The 21261-nt window shown below is 43.6% G+C and overlaps 1 protein-coding gene across 1 annotated transcript in view; it reads right to left on the bottom strand.

The window, feature by feature from the left end:
• Positions 1-21261, bottom strand: part of CWC22 (CWC22 spliceosome associated protein homolog) — a 210619-nt gene that overhangs the window by 139051 nt on the left and 50307 nt on the right. The window contains exons 6-7 of the mRNA XM_082260918.1: positions 17058-17226; positions 12335-12388 (exon numbers count right to left, since the gene is read on the bottom strand). Of these exons, the coding sequence (XP_082117044.1) occupies positions 12335-12388; positions 17058-17226 (223 nt within the window). The remainder of the gene's footprint in view (positions 1-12334; positions 12389-17057; positions 17227-21261) is intronic.

Genomic DNA, 21261 nt, shown 5'->3' with positions numbered 1-21261 from the left:
GGGATAACCGTGGCTTTATTCAGCCTGGAAATAGGTGGATCCACCACTGGTGGTACCGTCCATTTCTTAATGATGGATTCCTCAAACGGATAGCGTCTAGCAATACGCTTGGAAATAGTAAAGGTACGTTTAGAATGCTCCCATTCTCCTTTAATCTTATTACCAAAACACTTGGGTACAGGAAAAACCTTCACCGTTTTGATGGGCTTGTTAGTACCAAAAGGAATCTCTGTATCAGTTGCTTCTGCCGGTAAAACCTCAAGTTTTAAGGTTTCCTGCACTGCCACAACTAGTGCGTCCACCAATGCTTCTTCCTGAATTATAGCGGGAGAAGAAACGTCCTCCTCACTGTCTGAGGGAGCTTTACCTGAGGTAACAGCCCTTGCAGAGGGACCTGCAACTGCAGTGACCATCTCTGAATCTGAGTCAGAGGTGTCAGATAATATAGGGGTAGGCGGGGGTCGCTTCCTTGACCCTCGTCCCTGACAGGCCGCCTCCACCCGAGCCACCATAGACTCCAAAATTGCTGTAAATGCCTCTACACTCTGTGCACCGGCGGGTCCCGTGGCCCCCTCGAGGGAAACAGGTGGGGGAATTTGTGTGGCAGGGTCCATGATTATTCCAGTAACTTCCCGGATAATATAATTCAAAAATAAAAAACTTTTTTTTTTTTTTTTTCACAGACCCCCAGCGCCACAAAAGCCCCTTAGTGTTACCTGCTAGGGATCCCTATCGATCGAGAGAGAGAGAGAGAGAGAGAGAGAGAGAGAGAGATAGACCCCCAGGCTCACCACTTGATGCTCAGAGTTTAACTGCAACAGGTTACAGCGCTGTGTTGACAAACAGGAAGTCTTTTGGCTGGCTGCCCAGGAAGAAAGGAGGCGGCTCCGCCCCTCTGCACGCCTTCTGGCGCCTCCCCTAGCTCCACGAGGTGTTTGGATCACCTCAAACATGGCCGCCCCCATGCTGGAGACACGAGGCTACGCCAAAATGGCGGCTCGTGCAATCCAGCAAAAAATATGGCGGCGGCCTGTACCGAATAGCGGTGTGCTGCAGGGCACACAACACTATCTCTGCATGGGGATTTTTGGCGTGGTTGGCGGTACCGGCCCTGGCGGACCTCATGGCCTTCGGAAGGCCTGCTATAGCTGGAGATTTGACTAGGAAGGCAGTCTACATGTCCGTGGCTTCTGACTGGTAGGTACCTTATTCTTATCACAGTAAGATTCCCAGACTGCCACTGATTACAATCTTTTAAACATGTATACAATTAGATTGTTAGCTCCCAAACCAAGCCTCCTGGCTTTTTGCACATAAAATCACACTCAAAGTAGGGGGATCTGTGCCATGTTATAGGATAGAGGGGGACTCTATCTTACCATACAGAGAGGGGCCCGCGTTCACCACAAGACCCGTCAGGGGGAAAAGGGGGAACATACTACTCACCATACCGGAACCAGGCGGGCACCAACTCCTGACAGTACCCCTCTCCACTGGGGCGGGAGGGCTGTCGACCAATACGGACGCCGTGACTCATGGTCTTTGGCGTTTCAGCGAGACGTTTAACTCGCGGGGTCAGTCCCTTAATGGGACTTTGTCGCGGCCAACCCAGCGCGGAGCTATGGCCTGCACGCGCTTGTAGGCTGAACTGGGGTGACCACCGGATCTCAACATCCAGCCAGTCGCCCAGTTCAGCTTTCTTGCTTGAAGATCTCACAGGAACACTGGAGAAAAAAGCTGTCTAAAAAATATTTTTAAGAAAAAAATCTTGCCAGGACCGAAGATCCCAGCAAGGTATCTAGGTCCTTACTCCTAACTAGACAGAAAATAACTGATTTGCTGAGGCAGAGAGAGAGAGGATATACCCTCTGGGACTGCCCCTAGGGTGTGGCCAGAGCATTTTAATTTCCTGTCTAGTCCTGCTCCTGTGGAGGCAACATAACCCGAAGGTGCTGTATCACCGAGGACTACGTCTGTCAATGAGCGATAGAGAAATATTGGTTTAATAAACACTTGCTCAAATATCATAGTTACATAGTTACATAGTTAGTGAGGCTGAAAAAAGACACAAGTCCATCCAGTTCAACCTATGTGTGTGTGTTTGCTTTTAACCGTACATTGTATACCCCTGTATGTTGTGGTCTTTAAGGTGTCCATCCAATAGTTTTTTGAAACTATCAATGCTCCCCGCTGATACGACTGCTTGCGGAAGAGAATTCCACATCCTTACCGCTCTTACAGTGAAGAACCCCTTACGCACTTTAAGGTTAAACCGCCTTTCCTCTAGTTTTAGTGAGTGGCCACGTGTCTTATTGTATTCCCTTACTCTAAATAGTTTGTTCCTTATGCTCGGGTCGCCAGTACAGTATTTGTACATTGATATCATATCCCCCCTCAAGCGTCTCTTCTCTAGAGAGAATAGGTTCAGTGCTTGTAGTCTTTCCTCATAGCCGATGTCCTCCATTCCCCTAATTATTTTTGTTGCCCTTCTCTGGACTTTCTCCAGTTCCAGCACATCCTTCCTGAGGACCGGTGCCCAGAACTGGACAGCATACTCCAGATGTGGCCGGACCAGAGTCTTGTAGAGTGGAAGAATAATCTCTTTATTTCTGGAGTGAATCCCCTTTTTTATACAACCCAGTATTCTGTTGGCTTTGCTTGCAGCGGCTTGGCATTGCATGCCACTTCCAAGCCTGTTGTCTACCAGTACCCCCAGGTCCCTTTCCATCCTAGACTCACCCAGAGGTTCCCCCCCTAGTGAGTAGCTTGCTTTCTGGTTTCTGGCCCCCAAGTGCATTACTTTACATTTTTCTACATTAAATCTCATCTGCCATGTAGTTGCCCACCCCGTTATTTTGTTCAGGTCTGCTTGCAAGATTTCCACATCCTGCATAGAAGATATTGGCATGCCTAATTTAGTATCATCTGCAAATACTGAGATTGTACTAGATATCCCCTCCTCTAGATCATTTATGAATAAATTAAACAGGATTGGTCCCAGGACAGAACCCTGGGGGACCCCACTTTCCACACCCGCCCAATCCGAGTACTCCCCATTAATCACCACCCTCTGTACTCTCCCCTGGAGCCAGTTCTCTATCCAGGTACTCACCTTATGGTCCATACCTACCTTCCTTAGTTTGTACAGTAAGCGTTTGTGGGGAACGGTGTCAAAGGCCTTTGCAAAGTCCAGATACACCACATCCACAGGCTTACCTTTATCTAAGTGGCAGCTCACTTCATCGTAGAAGGTTAATAGATTGGTTTGGCATGAACGATTTTTCATGAATCCATGCTGATTACTACTTATAATACCGTTTTCATTACTAAAGTCTTGTATGTGGTCCCTTATCATCCCCTCCAAAATTTTGCAGACTACAGATGTTAGGCTGACCGGCCTATAGTTACCCGGGATATATCTCGGCCCCTTTTTAAATATTGGTACCACGTTGGCTTTTTTCCAATCAGCTGGCACCATACCTGTCTGTAAACTATCCTTAAAGATCAAGAATAATGGTCTGGCAATCACCTGACTGAGCTCATTCAGAACCCTTGGGTGCAAGCCATCCGGTCCCGGGGATTTATTTATGTTAAGTTTCTCTAGTTTAGCTCTAAGTCTATCCTCTGTTAGCCATGGCGGCACTTCCTGAGGTGTATTATTTAGTTCGGCCTTACAAGCGGGGTTCATGTAGCCCCCCGATTCCTTTGTGAAGATTGAAGAAAAGAAATTATTTAACACTTCCGCCTTTTCTCTGTCCTCAGTGGCCATTTTTCCTTTATCATCTTTTATGGGGCCAATGTGTTCTGGCCTCGCTTTCTTACTGTTTATATACTTAAAGAATTTCTTGGGGTTCTTTTTACTCTCCTCCGCTATATGTCTCTCGTGTTCTATTTTAGCCGCCCTGATTTCATCTTTACATTTCTTATTACACTCTTTGTAATGCTTAAATGCTGCCAATGACCCCTCAGTCTTGTATTTTTTGAAGGCCTTTTCTTTAGCTCTAATATACATTTTTATGTTGGAGTTTAGCCACCCAGGGTTTAGTTTTGCTCTTTTAAATGTATTTCCCAGTGGAATGCACTGGCCCACGCGGTGCCTTTAAAACCAGTTGCACCTTCTTTGTATTCTACTGGCCATGTGTTTTCAGAAAATATATGATTTGGGGGTCTTTTATAAACTCTGAAAGCTGTAAGTGAAAAAGGAAAACCTTCAGGTTTTAAAAGGCGCAGTTTGCTGTATTTGTATCTGTTATAAATGATTTTAGTGTATTTTTTAGCAAAAATATTGATATGGTAAACATTTGCGCAAATATCGCGGGGCCTTAAAAAATGGTAGCACCTTCCTTTTATTCTACTAGTCATATGCTTTCAGAAAATATATGGTTTGAGGAGTCTTTAACAAACTCTGAAAGCTGTACGGGAACAATGAAAACCTCTCGATTTTTTGAGAAATTTAGATATTTCCATTTTTGCGTATGTTTGATTTTCACCATTTTGCAAAAAGGCACAAACACTTACAAATAATGGTTATTTATTAACTCAATACAGGTTAGCTTTTAGAAGTTTTGTAAAATGTTCTGTGTATTTATCTGCTAATAATGATTTGAGTGTATTTTTAGCAAAAATATTGTTTTGATAAACATTTGCCCAAATATTATTGGGCTATTAAAATCAGTAGCACCTGATTTGTATTCGACTGGTCATGTGCTTTTAGAAAATTAACGGTTGGGGGGGGGGGGGGGGGGTCTTTAAAAAACTGAAAGCTGCAAGAGAAAAATAAAAAAGCAATAGCAAAATTGCAAAAATGGCCTGGCCAGCTAAGTTTCAAAGTGGAGCAAAGGGCCTGGCAGTAAAAGGGTTAAAGGAAATATATGGCATTTTCTATTAATTATTTTTAGAAAGTATGAATATAAAGAAACTAATCTTGATAGAAATAATGTTATCAATGTGTATTACGCTAAAACTAGTATTAAAAAAGAGTGTCCGATAGGAATATGTTTATGTATTCAAAGGAATCAAAGAGAACCTTTGATCAAATTAAGTACCTTTCGGATGAAAGCTGCCAATGTATAAACCATAAGCTACACACTAATTCCAGGGCAGTAAAGCACCTATTTAGCATCATTGTGAACAAGGGAACATCCTTGTAACTAGCAGGCGGCTTGTAAGTCAGACATTGGCAGTTTCCAGCTAACAGGTATTTAGCTTGAGTTTTTAACCAGTTATGGGCCCTGGGTGAATTTCACATGACTAAAAAAACATAATCAAAGTACACAGGGAGTTAAGTACATGCTCTCCTTCTGCCCAGCTGCTGCTCTCACCTGGGACCTGTCATTAAATCCCGACTCAAAATGATAGGCAGGAGATGCTAAGTAAATACAGTAGCTCTAGAACTATGTTTGTACATGGTCATAAACAGACGGTCTACATACAAAACAATGAGAGAGCTAAACAAACATCAAATATTTCAAGGTAATTTATTGATAAATTGGATTCATAGTAGAATAAACCCAACACGTTCTGGGGACAAACACACTCCCCCTTCATCAGGGCTTAGGATTTGGGACTGTGCTTACCCACTTCCCAACCATCTCCTGTAGCTTTACTGCTGCAGTGTGGCTTGGCTGCAAAGGATCACCTGTGTATGTATGTATGTATGTATTATATATATATATATATATATATATATAAAATATATATGTGATTTGCATTTCCTGGTACGGGGCCGCCACCGCAGTGCTGTCTTTCACTGCAAGCAGATCAGTGGGTCTCTGCCAATGAATTGCCGGAACCCTCCGATCAGCTGAGCAAATGACAGAAGACAGCCTTGTGTTGGTAAACACAGGGCTCTTTACTGACAGCAGGGACGTGCTGTCTTTTTTTCGCTGCAAAGCAGGGAGTAAATAACAGCATACAGCGCCCTAGATGTTAACAGCTTCCCAGCCAGTGGCATTAGTACAGTGACAGTGTACATTATTATTATTGTTAGTGGCAGTTAGTTTCCTTCGGGTACATTGTTGCATGATAGCGCAATTGCCAGTTAAAGTTGTGAAGTGCTAAATAGCAAAAAATGGCCTGGTCATGAAGGGGGTAAAATCTTCCGGAGCTGAAGTGGTTAAACAGACTCAGGTGAACAGAAACCATATGAATCTGCACCGATTTACTGCATGAGGGGAGCAAGTTATACCAGTGTTAATGAATGCAGCAAAGTAGCCTCTTATCGGCACAGTTGCAATGACCTCTTGGGACACAGAGAAAACCGCTCTTTTCCTCTCACTTTATGTCCACAATGACAGTGTCACTAAGAATGAAATGATGGGGACAAAGTGAACAAAAACACTTTTGGAAGCGCAGGAAAGGGTTAGAATATATCAAGTCATTACTGTGTTCAATAGTTATTTAGTGGCCTGCAGGGTAATCGCAGTGCCCAGTGGGGGACTGGGTAACTGGCAGTATACAATAATAAAATGACTTCATACCTGAAAACGTAAGTATTATGCATTTTTTTCTTTTCTATTTTTTACAAAGGTGAACTTAGTCTTTAGGGGAAAGAACAAGTTAATTAGGGCAGGCTTAGCATTAATAAGGGAATAAATAGAAGCATTTTTATTTACAAAAAAAACAAAAAAACAAGTCATATGCAGTTTAAAGCCAGTCCATTGGATCCGCAGATGCAGAGTAGATTAAAAAAAAAGCAACGTTTGACTTACTGTAAAATCCATTTCTCTGCGTTCATTGACGGACACACAGGTAAGCCTGTGGATGTGGTGTATCTGGACTTTGCAAAGGCCTTTAACACCGTTCCCCACAAACGCTTACTGTTCAAACCAAGGAAGGTAGGTTTGGACCATAGGGTGAGTATCTGGATAGAGAACTGGCTCCAGGGGAGAGTACAAGAGGGTGGTGATTAATGGGGAGTACTCGGATTGGGCGGGTGTGGAAAGTGGGGTCCCCCAAGGTTGTGTCCTGGGGCCAATCCTGTTTAATTTATTCATAAATGATCTAGAGGAAGGGATATCGAGTACAATATTTGCGGATGATACTAAACTAAGCATGCCAATATCTTCTATGCAAGATGTGGAAAACTTACAAGCGGATCTGAACAAAATAATGGGGTGGGCAACTACATGGCAGATGAGGTTTAATATTGAAAAATGTAAAGAAATACGAAAGCAAGCTACTCACTGGGGGGGGGGACCTCTGGGTGAGTCTAGGATGGAAAAGGACCTGGGGGTACTGGTAGACAACAGGCTTGGCAGTGGCATGCAATACCAAGCCGCTGCAAGCAAAGCCAACAGAATACTGGCATGTATAAAAAAAGGGGATTCACTCCAGAAATAAAGTGATTATTCTCCCACTCTACAAGACTCTGGTCCGGCCACATCTGGAGTATGCTGTCCAGTTCTGGGCACCGGTCCTCAGGAAGGATGTGCTGGAACTGGAGAGAGTCCAGAGAAGGGCAAGAAAAATAATTAGGGAAATGAAGGGCATCGGCTATGAGGAAAGTAGGGCTGAAACAACTAATCGATTAATCGTCATCTAATCGATTATTTAAAAAGTTGTCAACTATTTTCATTGCGATTAATCGGTCAGCCGATTAGTTGTCCTGCATACAGAATGCATTATTTGTTTACATATCAGAAAATACAGTGTAACGCACATACAGCTCAGTACACCATCCATACATGTATGTAGATGGCAGAGAGCTTGTGAATGTGTGAGGAGCAATGCCTCATGGGAACCAAGTGATTCTAAAGACAGTTTTTTTTACCTTGCTATAGGGACACTCTATACAGTACTATACTTTTCTGCTTCCTATAGGGACACTCTATACAGTACTATATACTTTGCTGCTTCCTATAGCGACACTCTATACAGTACTATACTTTGCTGCTTCCTATAGGGGCACTTTGAAGGCAGGAAGGGAAAGAAGTGCCTTGGGGGGGGGGGGGGGAGCAGAAGAGGAGAATCAGTGCTGCTCTGTGCAACATCATTACACAGAGAGGGTAAGCGTTTACAATCACTTTAAGGGCTCTGTGCAGGGAAGATGAGCATCTAAACCCAGAGAAGGTGGAGGCCGATAGACTAGAGGTGATATAAGGCATTACAATTACATGTAAAAGTTTACTAGTATTGTGCATTATATTTAAAATTATTATATCCATGAAAAAAAGTATCAGCTTTTAGAACTACTTTAATATTAAAAAATGTATCCCCCCCCTCATGTCTGACTCCCAGTTAAAATATTGTGCATATCCGACTTCTGGGCATATTTTTTTATATACATACACTTGATATTTTTTTTTTCACTATAAAGGGCTATTTTTTATTTTTTTTAACCCAATTATGACAGGTAATAAAAAAAAAAAAGCACGCTGTTGCTACTAAATGTCTTCTGCTGCCCATACATGTATTGGATTTTTGGACAAAAATATTTGCATCTTTATTTGTACAAAAATTATTTGTATATTCATTTAATGGACGAGTGTTGTTTGAAAATTCCACTTGCTTTTAACATTCAATTTGAAATAGAGTATAACTTCTGAGAAAAAACCACATACACTATTTGAAGATTCGTTTGATCGAGAAGTTTTCTATTCTGCTCCTTCAAATTTTCCTGTCGCTGTGGTTGACAACGAACACCGAATACACCCCACTAATGAATGAATCAGGAAATCGGATGATTGTTTTTAAAACTTTTCTTAAAAAATGTAGTATGGCCAGCATAAGTGACAGCAGGCGCAGGGAGCTTGTATCAAGCTACTTGCCTATTAAAAAGGAGTCTACATGAATATTATATACCAATCCAGTCTGAAAATTAGCAAAACAGTGTTTTAGGTCTTTTAAAAATATTGATCTCCGAGTCGGATATGTACCACATTTAAACCTCCAACAATACAGAGTGGAATAAATATCCAACTATATAGCTGGATATTTATATTTACCACTGCATATAGATATTCAAGAACTTTAAATTATACACCAACTTTTTTTTTTGAGGTTTTTTCAGAGCAGCAAGGATGTGGAATTCTCTTCCACAAGCAGTCGTATCAGCAGGGAGCATTGATAGTTTCAAAAAACTATTCGATGGGCACCTTAAAGACCACAACATACAGGGGTATACAATGTACGGTTAACAAAAAACACACACACACACACACACACACACACACACACACACACCATAGGTTGAAGTGGATGGACTGTTTTTTTTTCGACCTCACAAACCATGTAACTATATGTAACTATGTAACGCAGTTCTTCAGGATTCTGAACTACTGGGTTATACTGCCCCCTACAGGAGTAGGACACTAGGCAGGAAAAAAAGAGCTCTACTACCCCTTTGGGCAGTCCCTGGTGGTATACTCCCTCTCTGCTATAGGTTTTCAGTTTTGTAACAAGCAGTGTCAGAAGTATTACAACTCCATAAAGGGGTGGGTGCTGTGTCAGTCCATGAACGCAGAGAAATGGATTTTACGGTAAGTCAAAAATCCCATTTTCTCTTTCGTTCAGTGACGGACACAGCTCTTCAGGATTCTGAACCATTGGAACATCCCAAAACAGTGCCAAACATGAGGGGTGGGACAACAAAAAAAATCCCAAGGCTAAACACAATAGCCAACCAGGTAAACAGGAGCTCAACAAAAAACAACCACCTGAAGAACACATCCCCAAAGAGGTCACAGAACCTCTTAAACAGCAACCTGCAAAACCTTGAGGCCAAAAGAAGCATCCGCAGATGAAAACACATCCACTTTGTAAAATTTAGTGAAAGTGTGCACTTACGACCAAGTGGTCACCTTGCAAACTTGCGCCACTAATGCCTGATGATGGAAGGCCCAAGAAGCACTAAGCGCACGAGTAGAATGCACAGTGACAGGGAAAGGAGGAACCTGACTCCTGATCGAATAGGCCTGAGTCGCTGTCTGATCCATCTTAAAATGGTCGCAGAGAAAGCAGACAGCCCTTTTCTTGGCCCATCCGTGATCACAAACTCTAAATCTGACCTCCGAATAGACACCTGAATCGCCCGAATCACATACAGGGTAAGCAAAGCAAATTCCTTAGGATGCTTGGGCCTGGGACACAGGGAAGGCAACACAATGAGGTCTTCATTCAAATGGAAATCCGGGACAACCTTATGAAGGAACAACAGACATGGGCAAAGAACCACCTTATCTTTGTGAACCACAAGTAAGTAAAAGTAAGGGGTACGACAAGATAATGCCACCAGTTCCGACACCCAGCGAACAGAGGTGATAGCCACCAAAAAAGCCACGTTCTGGGACAGCGTAAGCAGGGGAATCTCCCGAATATTTTCAAAGGGAGGCTTCTGGAGAACTGAAAGCACCACGTTCAGATCCCAGGGCAGTAGAGGAGACCGCACCGGTAGAGCCAGATCAGATGTTGAACTATTTAAATAAAAAGGTAACAACTAGGGAGTGTGTATCCAGAGGTCTCTGAAAAAAGACAGCCAAAGCCAACACCTGGGCCTTGAGCTACTCATGGTAAATTTCTGCTCAACACCCATTGAAGGAAGGTTAAAATCCGAACCACCGAAAAAGAATGAGGATGAACACCAATCGACTCAGACCACGAAATGTACGCTTTCCACGTAGGATGGCAGATCTTCCTAGTGGTAGACTTCCTAGCTCTCAGCAGTGTCGGAATCACCGACCCAGGCAAACCTCTATCCTTTAGCACCTGGCTTTCAACAGCCAAGCCGTCAAAGCCAGCGACTGTAAAGCAGGATGGAAAATTTGCCCTTGGAACAAGAGATCCGCCCTGAGAGGCAGTCTCCAAGGGACGTCGGCAACCAGCCGCACCAAGTCAGCGTACCACCAAGTCCGGTGAAGCCAGTCTGGGGCCATTAGAATGACTGGAATTCTGTCTGAATCGATTCTGCGCAAGATTCACGGCAGAAGCTTGAGAGGAGGGAAAGAGTAAATCAGATGATACTGGCCCCACGGGCCACCAGAGCGTCAGCTGCGTCTGCCAGGGATCCAGAGACCTGGGACACCTACAGATCAATCTCGGGGGTGCCCCAGCGGAAACATAACTGATGAAACATGTCAGGATGAAGGGACCACTCCCCTTGGTCCAACACCTGCTGAATGAGATAGTCCGGCTGCCAGTTTTCCACTCATGCAATGTGTATGACAGGGAGAGCCGGAACAAATAGTTTTGCCCACTGGAGAACGGCAGCTACTTCCAGGGCTACCAATACACTCTTTGTTACACCCTGGCGATTGACATAAGCCACCGCCGTGGCATTGTCCAACTGAATCCGCACTGGAAGCCCCCCGGAATTGATCCGTCCAGTGATCCAGGCACAGCCTGATAGCCCAGAGCGCCAAGACATTGATCAGCAGTCTGGACTCTTCCATTGTCCAAACACCCTGAGCAGAGCTCAGACCCAAGACACCTCCCAACCCAGATAGACTGGCATCTGTGGTGACCACTGTCCAATACAAGGGGAGAAAAGGTTTGCCCTGTCGCAGAGCCAGGGAGCAAAGCTACCAGACAAGAGACCCTTTGGTTTCCCATCAAGCCCAGCACCCGCAAGCAAGTCCGAAGAAATGCCTATTTGTTGGACAGCAGGAGATGAATCGCAACATTTGCCTGACCTAAACCACATGGAGAATCTGAGTGGTATTGTCAAGAGGAAGATTAGAGGCACCAGACCCAACAATGCAGATGAGCTGAAAGCCACAATCAAAGCAAACTGGGCTTCCATAACACCTCAGCAGTGCCACAAGCTGATCACCTCCATACCATGTCGTATTGATGCAGTAATTAATGCAAAAGGAGCCTCGATCAAGTATTGAGTGTATACTATACTGTACATGGACATACTTATCAGTAATCCAACATTTCTGTATTAAAAATCCTTTTTTTAATGGTTTCCTGTAATATTCTAATTTTCTGAGATACTGAATTTTGGGTTTTCACTAGCTGTAAGCCACAATCATCCAAATTAAAAGAAATAAATGCTTGAAATATATCACACTGTGTGTAATGCATATTATATATATATATATATATATATATATATATATATATATATATATATATATATATATATATATACATACACATACATACACATACATACATACATACACACACATATAAAAAATATAGGAGTTTCACTTTTTGAATTTAATTACTGAAATAAATTATTTTTTTAATGATATGTCATTCAAAGTGTGACAGCGCTAAAAGCTGAAAATTGGCAGAAAGGGGGTGAAAGTGTCCGGTATTGAAGTGGTTAATAGTAATAAATGAACTTTAGTTCCTAAATCAGTAAATACAGAATCAAAACTTGACTTACCACATTCTGATTGATTAGATGGGCAACAAATTTTGAAGCTGTCAAACAAAGTTGCTGTAGGGGAAAAAATAAAATAAAGACATTATTCCATCCAGATATGAAAATCAGTATTTTTAGATGTTTATATGCAAAACTATTAGGAATGATGGCCTGGGAGAAATTAGTTACGTTTACTACTCAATGAATTTAAAAATGTGATTTTTGACTTACCGTAAAATCCATTTAGCTGATGTTCATTGATGGACACAGCTCCCGATTTTCATAACCATTGGGTTATACTGCCTCCTACAGGAGGAGGATACAAAGCAGAAAAAGAATCTGGCTATGCCTATGGGCAGTCCCAGGTGGTATAGATACAAGCAGTGTCAGAAGAATTACAACTCCACAGAGGGGTGGGTGCTGTGTCCATCAATGAACATCAGAGAAACAGATTTTATGGTAAGTCAAAACTCACATTTTCTATTTCATTCATTGACGGACACAGCTCCTGATCTTAACCATTGGGATGTCCTAAAGCAGTGTTAAACATGAGGGGTGGGAACAACAAAAAATTCACAAGGCAAAACTGTAGCCAACCAGGCAACCGGAGCTCAACCAAAACAACTGGAGCCCACCTGAAAAAAACGATACATCCTCAAAGGGGATCAGGTCCTCTAAACAGCAGCCTGCACAACCTAGCTGCCAACAGAAGCATCAGCAAATGCCAACACATCCACTTTATAAAACTTTGTGAAAGTGTGCACCAGCGACCAGGTGGCCGCCTTGTAAACCTGCGTCACTGACGCCTGATGACGGAAGGCCCAGGAGGCACTAAGCGCCTGAGAAAAAGTGTGCCTTGACAGGGAAGGAGGAACCTGACCCCTGATGGAATAGGCCTGAATAACCGTCTATCTAATCTATCTGGAAATGGTCGCCGAGGAAGCGGACAACCCTTTCCGAGGCCCATCCGTGAGCACAAGTAGTGAGCCCGACTTCCTAAAAAACTCTGTAGCTGCCAAGTACACCCTAATTGCCCAGACCACATCCAAGGCATGCAAGGCAATTTCCTTTGAATGTTTAGGCCTGGGACACAGGGAAGGCAACGCAATGTCTTCATTCAAATGAAAATCAGGGACAATAAAAGCAAGGGAATGTCTCAAAGATTTTCAAAGGGAGACTTCTGGAGGACTAAAAGCACCAAATTGAGGGCCCAAGGCGGCAACGGAGACCACACTGGAGGAACCAAATGTCGGACACCCTGAAGAAAGGTACGCACCAGGGAGTGTGTGGCCAAGGGTCATTGGAAGAAGACCACCAAAGCCAACACCTGGCCATTGATGGTACTCAAGGCTAATTTCTGTTTAACCCCCCCCCCCCCCCTAAAGGAAAGTCAAGATCTGAGCCACCGAGGAGCGAGGATAAACTCCAGGAGACACACCACACAATGTCTGTCTTCCATGTATGATGGTAGATCTTCCTAGAATTCGATTTCCTTTTTATAACAGCGTAGGAATCACCGACTCCGATAAACGTCTATCCTTCAGCACCTGGCTTTCAACAGCTAAGCCATCAAAGCCAGCGACTGTAAAGCAGGATGGAGGACTGGTCCTTGGGACAGCAGGTCCTCCCTGAGAGGAAGCCTCCAAGGAATGTTGACAACCAGCCACATCAGATCAGCGTACCAAGCCCGGCAAGGCCAGTCCTGAGCCACTAAGATGACCGGAATCCCTTCTGCCTCAATTCTGTGTAGAAGTCTTGGCAGAAGCTTGAGAGGAGGGAAGGCGTAAATCAGATGATACTAGCCCCACAGGGCCACCAGAGCATCTGCCAGAGGATCCCGTGACTGAGCCACAAACCTCTGCACCTTTCTGTTGAGCTGAGAGCCCAACTGATCCACCTCGGGGAAGCCCCATCGGAGACACAACTGATGAAACACCCCTCCAGATGAAGGGACCACTCCCCTTGGTCCAACCCCTGCCGATTAAGCAATCCGCCTGCCAGTTTTCCACCCCAGGAATGTGTATGACAGAGGGCTGGAACGAACCATTCTGCCCACCTTAGAATGCTGGCTACCTCCAGAGCTGCGAGGACACTTCCTGTGCCCCCCTGGTGATTGACATAAGCCACGGCCATGGCATTGTCCAATTGAATGCCCACTGGACATCCCTGAAGATGATCCATCCAATGGTCCAGACACAGATCGCTCAGAGTTCCAATACATTGATCGGTAGTCTGGAATCTTCCAGGGTCCAGATTCCCTTAGCAGAATTTTTGCTGAGGACGCCTCCCCAGCTGAACAGGCTGGCATCCGTGGTAACCACTGTCCAATACAAGGGGAGGAAGGATTTGCCCAGCCGAAGCACCAGAGAATGAAGCCACCATATCAGAGACTCTTGTTCCCACGCTCAGCTGGATCTGATTGTCCAGAGACTGCAGAGTCTTGTCCCATTTGGCCAGAAACTCCCTTTACAGAGACTTCGTATGGAACTGTGCAAACGGAACCGCCTCGAAGGTAGGCACCATAAGGCCCAGCACCCACATGTAAGTCCACAGGGATGACAGGGATGACCATCTGCTGGACAGCAGGAGATGAATCGCAGCCTGCAATTTCTGGAGTTTGTCAAGAGGAAGAAGCACTCTGCCCAAGGGCGAGTCCAGAGACAGACCAAGAGCAGAATTCTGAAAATTCAGAATCCAGCCAAACTCCCACAGAGTTCGTATGTGGATTTCCAGGTTGTTCACCAGAGCAGTAGGAGACTCCGCACGCAGAAGGAGGTCGACCAAGTAGCCCAGAACTGCAATTCCCCATTGGCGTAACAAAGCTAGCACCGGGGCTAACACTTTTGTGAAGACCCGAGGAGCAGAGGGGAGACCAAGGGGTAACCCCACAATCTGATAATGCTCCTCTGCCAGACGCAGGGATGCCACCATCGTGCGAATAGACTATTCTAAACTTCTGCACCCGCACAAAGCAGTTCAGCGACTTGAGGTCCAGGATTGGACGCATTTTGCCTTCCATTCTGGGAACTCTAAATCGGTTTGAGTAAAAACCCTGAAAACTTTCTGAAGTCGGAACCGGGACAATCACCCCTTGAAGTATAACAGGTTTTGTACCGCCCCAAAACAGACCCTGTAAAACGGTCTGGGGACAGGCGCAAGTTGGAAGGAAAGAACCTTGCCGGGGACAAGAGCGAAACTCGATCTTGTAGCCGGACCGAATTACTTTGTGGACCCACTTGACTAGTACCAGGGAGCACCTGCAGCCACCAGGATAATCTGCACTCCATGCGCAGTGATCAGGAAGTAAAAGGATCTAGGAGTCCACACCAGGGGATGAGGAGGGGCTCCCACTGCCAAAATCACTGCCCACAGGGCTCCACTGTTCTGGCCGCCGCTATTTTCAATTGCAAACCACCGCAAAATGGCTGCCGGGCTACACAAACATGGCCGCCATGCATAGAAACACACAGGCTACAGCGAAATTGCGGCCCCACGTGGCATCAGGAGCAGACTCAGGCAGGACAGGGGGCCCCTGGCAGGAGCTCTCAATAGGTACAATTCCCCCCCCCCGCACAGCCGATCGCCTGGATGCCGGTGGCCCACCCCCAGCAAAGCGCCCTGGACCATACCATCTACACAGCCTCAGCATATGTGGGGGAGGGGGGTAGGATGGGGGACAGATGAAAGGTGGGTGCCTGATGGGAAGGAGGGGAACCCGGGGGTCCAACCATCCCAAGAAGGGGGAGAGGGGGGAAAGTTACTCACCATACCAGGAACCAGGTGGACACTGCTCCAGACAGAACCCCTCGCCATCGAAATGGGGGACTGTTAGCCAGGAGGAACGTTGCAACATGGGCCAAGACACGGTCGTATGCGACCTCGCGAGACGTTTAACAGGCCAGCCCCTGTTCAGTGGGGCTAAGTCGCGGCTGACCTAGCTCGGAGCTTAGGTTTGCGTGCGCTCGCTGGCCAGACTGGTGTGACCACTGGATCTAGATTATCCAACCTGTCGCCAAGTCAGGCAGTTGATTTTAGATCTCACAGGAAAAACCAGAAGAAAAAAAAATTCTATCTAAAAAGAAAAAAATTGCCAGGACCAGAGATTCCAGCAAGGAACTAGGTCCTTACTCCTGACTAGGCAGAAAAAAAACTAAGTATCTATAGCAGAGAGAAGGAGTACACCCCCTGGGACTGCCCATAGGCGTAGCCAGATTCTTTTTCTGCCTAATGTCCTACTCCTGTAGAGGGCAGTATAACTCAATGGTTATGAAGATCAGGAGCTGTGTCAGTCGATGAATGAAAGGGAAATGATGGCTCACCAGCATATATTTGCCCACTAATGGACTAAAAGCATCATCATGCATAAAAATGTATCAGAGAAGACTTATTCGTGCTGCCTACACCAACCAATCCGATATTAGTTCTCAGTGCAGATTTGTACACGAAAGGTCAAATTTGACTGTTATAAGTAGCAGGTATTCTTACAGTTTAATACAGTTTAACAGTATCCAAATTGTGCAAATCTTAAGATTTGGTTTCAAGGTGTCAAGAATAAAAGCAAAATCTTTGTTTATCCAAAAATTATTTTATAGCTTTTATTTTTTAAATATATTCATAACTGTTTATGGGAAGTCATCAATTACTGAAAAAGCATAAAAGCAAAAAGCATGAAATATAAAAAAGAAAAACACTAGCAATGCACCCAAAAAAAAAAAAAAAAAAAAACAGAAAGCTTGCTTCTTACCTTATCATTCCTCCTGTATCCTTTACGGAAATTTAGGATAAGTCTCTTTAGAATCAATTCCCCTATCTGAGGGAACTTGGAGTTGATGATTGCCACTACAGCAGCATACACATGGGTGAAGATGGGAGATGCACTCTGAGCTTGAAGGACCGACCTAGCCAGTAGGCCACTAAGAGAGAGAAACATAATTAATACAATATGGCAAGTACTTATTTTGAGCTATTACTAAAAAGGTTACCTTAAAATGTCAATGCCACCTCAGAGTATTCACTGTATTCTGTGTATTTTACCTAATGTGCTACTAAACCCACAACAGTAAAATCAGTCGATCTATGCAGTAAAGCATGCTTGTTATACTCACTGTGGAACCTAAGGGGTTAATCCTCTGCATTGTGTCAAAAGGCTGTTTGATCCTGTATGCACAGATCCTCCCCTTCTTAAACTGACTCCAGAACATGTCCAGATAAGACCGAGCCTTTGGAGTAAGGCTGCACATGCTCAGCTTGGTGTGTATTGCTAGAGAATTTTTTTTTTTCTTGGGAGAGTGCGTGTGATCAGCACAGGGCCAATCAGCACTGTCCAGACAAAGGGTCAAAAGTCCTGCATCCTGAAAGGACAACTCAGTGCATGAAAAACTCCCGCTACAAGCTTCAACTATTGCTTAGCTAACAATGATAGAAGTCACAAAAGACTGCTATATACTGCTGATGAGAAAGGGTATTTAGCAGTTTCTATTGGCTAAAATTATTGCATTTCCATATTCTGTGTACTGTGGGAGACCAGATTTAGTGAATGCAGGGTCCTGGGTTCAGTTACACTTATTCTGAAGGGCACATCATCGCACCTTGCTGATGGATACACGTCAACACACTAACACATGCATTGTGGCGCAATGCCAAAATTTGGCACCGCTTTATAGCACCACATGGGAATGCACATACAGTGCTTTACAATGCATGTCCAGCCAAGATGTGTTGGGGTGCCATTCAGAATAAACAGCACCACATCACACTAAGGCAATGAATGTGTATTGGTGCTAGTTACCATAAACGCACAGGGGTTGATTTACTAAAACTGGAGAGAGTAAAATCTGGTGCAGCTCTGCAAAGAAACCAATCAGCTACCATGTTTTTTTTTTTTTGTCAAAGCTTAATTGAACAAGCTGAAGTTAGAACCTGATTGGCTACCATGCAGAACTGCACCAGTTTTCATAAATCAACCCCATAGTGTGATTGGGCCCTAAGGAGACCGTAACCACATACATGGATCTATAAAATATTTAAAAAGCTATTGGCCCCTTTTAAGAAAAAGATAAAAACCATTGTGCCAAAATCACACTATTATAGGATTTTCTTCACAAATTGACCTAAATTACACAGGCTTTTATTTGCATTAGAGATGTTTTTCTTCCTCGACACATCAATGATAATGTAAAGGCAACTAAAAGAAGCCAGAAGCAACTCAGTCATCTCAAAAGGCAAATGAAAGCAACTTGGATACCAGACAAAGCTGATCAGAAGAATCTGAAAGCATATTAACTCTGACTTGCTTCTAGGTGTGATGCCTTCACATAAACCTTTACATTTATAAAACACTTGCTGCTATGGGACATTTTCAGGGATATTCTGGTGGCTTACAATGAAGGAGGGGTCTTTAAAGTTCACTGTCTAAAGATGAAACTTACACTACCATGTGTGTGAAAGTAATTTTTAAAGCAGACCTTAAGGTAAACACCAATTCATAGGCTTTGGCTCATTAAAAATCACTAAGCGTATTTTTTTTTAATCACCTAGTGTAGATACCTGAATTTGACCTACTAAAGTTGGCCATTGATGGAGTGATTTTTCTTAAAAAAAAAAAAAAAAAAATCTCTTGATTTCCACATTAACACAGGCAGTGTTGATGGGGGAATCCCTCCTGCAGAGCTATTGTGTTCTCCCAGCGGGGGGAGCCACAATAAGTATTAATAGATATATATATTCGTATGAAAAAAATCTGACAGGCTGGTTGTACCCAAGTTGATTCATTGATCAACTTGGGTACATTCAGCCTGCCCATAGGTGGTTCGAATCTCAAACAATCCCTGCTTCAAACTGTAACGCTTAACGGCCTCACTGTAAAACAGAATTCACACAAGGACTTCAACTGTGTATTTAGCTGTTTTGAAGGAGTTCAGCTTTAGGCCTTATGCACCCTGCTGGATATTTTGCCAACTCTCCTACACTCCTATTCTCCTGGCAGCAGTGTTTGGCAGAAAAAAAAAAGCTTGATGCGTGTAACACGTTTAGGCGCATCAAACCTTGTGCATTCATTTCATTGGCCAAAATAATAATTTATTCTGGCCGTTATAATCAATGAACACTCAAGCCCTAAACATGGCTAGCGCGCATTAAAGTGGGGGTAAACACTACAGTGGTGATCGAAAGTTTGGGCACCCCAGGTAAAAATTTGTATTAATGTGCATAAAGAAGCCAAGAAAAGATGGAAAAATCTCCAAAAGACATCAAATTACAGATTAGACATCCTTATAATAGGTCAACAAAAGTTAGATTTTATTTCCATCATTGACACTTTCAAAATGACAGAAAACAAAAAAATGGCATCTGCAAAAGTTTGGGCACCCTGCAGAATTTATAGCATGCACTGCCCCCTTTGCTAGGCTGAGACCTGCCAGTGTCATGGATTGTTCTGAATCATCATCTGGGAAGACCAGGTGATGTAAATCTCAAAGGTTTTAAATGCCCAGACTCATCTGACCTTGCCCCAAAACCCACGTTTGACTGCACGATCCCTCCAGAAAGATCTGGCAGACACTGGAGTTGTGGTACACTATTCCACTATAAAGAGATACTTGTACAAATATGGTCGTCATGGAAGAGTCATCAGAAGAAAACCTCTTCTACATCCTCACCACAAAAATTAGCGTTTGATATAGACAAGCTGGATGCATTTTGGAAACAAGTTCTGTGGACCGATGAGGTTAAAATTGAACTTTTTGACAGGAATGAGCAAAGGTACGTTTGGAGAAGGGGCACAGAATTTAATGAAAAGAACCTCTGTCCAACTGTTAAGCATTGGGATGGATCAATCATGCTTTGGGGTTGTATTGCAGTCAGTGGCACAGGGAACATCTCACGAGTAGAAGGAAAAATGGATTCAATAAAATTTCAGCAAATTTTGGATGGTAACTTGATGCCATCTGTGAAAAGGCTGAAGTTAAAGAGAGGATGGCTTTTACAAATGGATAATGATCCTAAACACACCTCGAAATCCACGGGGATTACATCACGAGGCGTAAACTAAAGGTTTTGCCATGGCCTTCACAATCTCCTGACCTCAACATAATTGAAAATCTATGAATAGACCTTAAAAGAGCAGTGCGTGACAGACAGCCCAGAAATCAAAGAACTGGAAGACTTTTGTAAGGAAGAGTGGGCAAAGATACCTCAAAACAAGAATTGAAAGACTCTTGGTTGGCTACAAAATGCATTTACAAGCTGTGATACTTGCCAAAAGGGGCAGTACAAGATATTAAATCTGCGGGGTGCCCAAACTTTTACACATGCCATATTTTTGTTTTCTGTTATTTTGAAAGTGTAAATGATGGAAATAAAATCTAACTTTTGTTGACATATTATAAGAATGTCTAATCTGTAATTTGATGCCTTTTGGAGGTTTTTCCATCTTTCCTTGGCTTCTTTGCCCAAACCCAAACTTTGCCCAAACTTGCCCAAACTTTCGATCACCACTGTATAAGAAAATTGGGCAAAGGATCGTCAGATTTTCCTCGTTGTTTAACAGCAAATTGGAACAGATGAACAAAAATTCGTATGAAAAATCAGGTACGACAAAGGTTTTTTTTTTTTTGTTTATTGTTACTGATCATGCGCAGTCTTTCCTTTCTTGTACAAAAATCGTACAGAAACGGTACACATTAAACAAAAATCTTTAGCTTTTTCCAGTGCGAGAAAAATTTTGCAGTTTGTCCCTTCGAGAAAAAATTTTCGCACGAAAATTCAGAATCGGCTGCAGAAAGTTGTGTACACACTATACGAAAATCGTTCGAAAATTCTTTGGATGAAAATGTTCGCCCGATTTTCTTCATAGTGTATACGACAGGGTGTCAAGTGTTTTTTTTTTTCTGCCAAAAACTTGCTGCCCCTGCACACATTGGCTGTGGGGTTTTTTCCTGCCTCTAAACACC

Source organism: Pelophylax lessonae (assembly GCF_965119305.1).
Source record: "Pelophylax lessonae genome assembly, chromosome: 6".
In the NCBI taxonomy this organism is placed as follows: Eukaryota; Metazoa; Chordata; class Amphibia; order Anura; family Ranidae; genus Pelophylax; species Pelophylax lessonae.
This window is presented reverse-complemented; position numbering and strand designations above follow the sequence as displayed.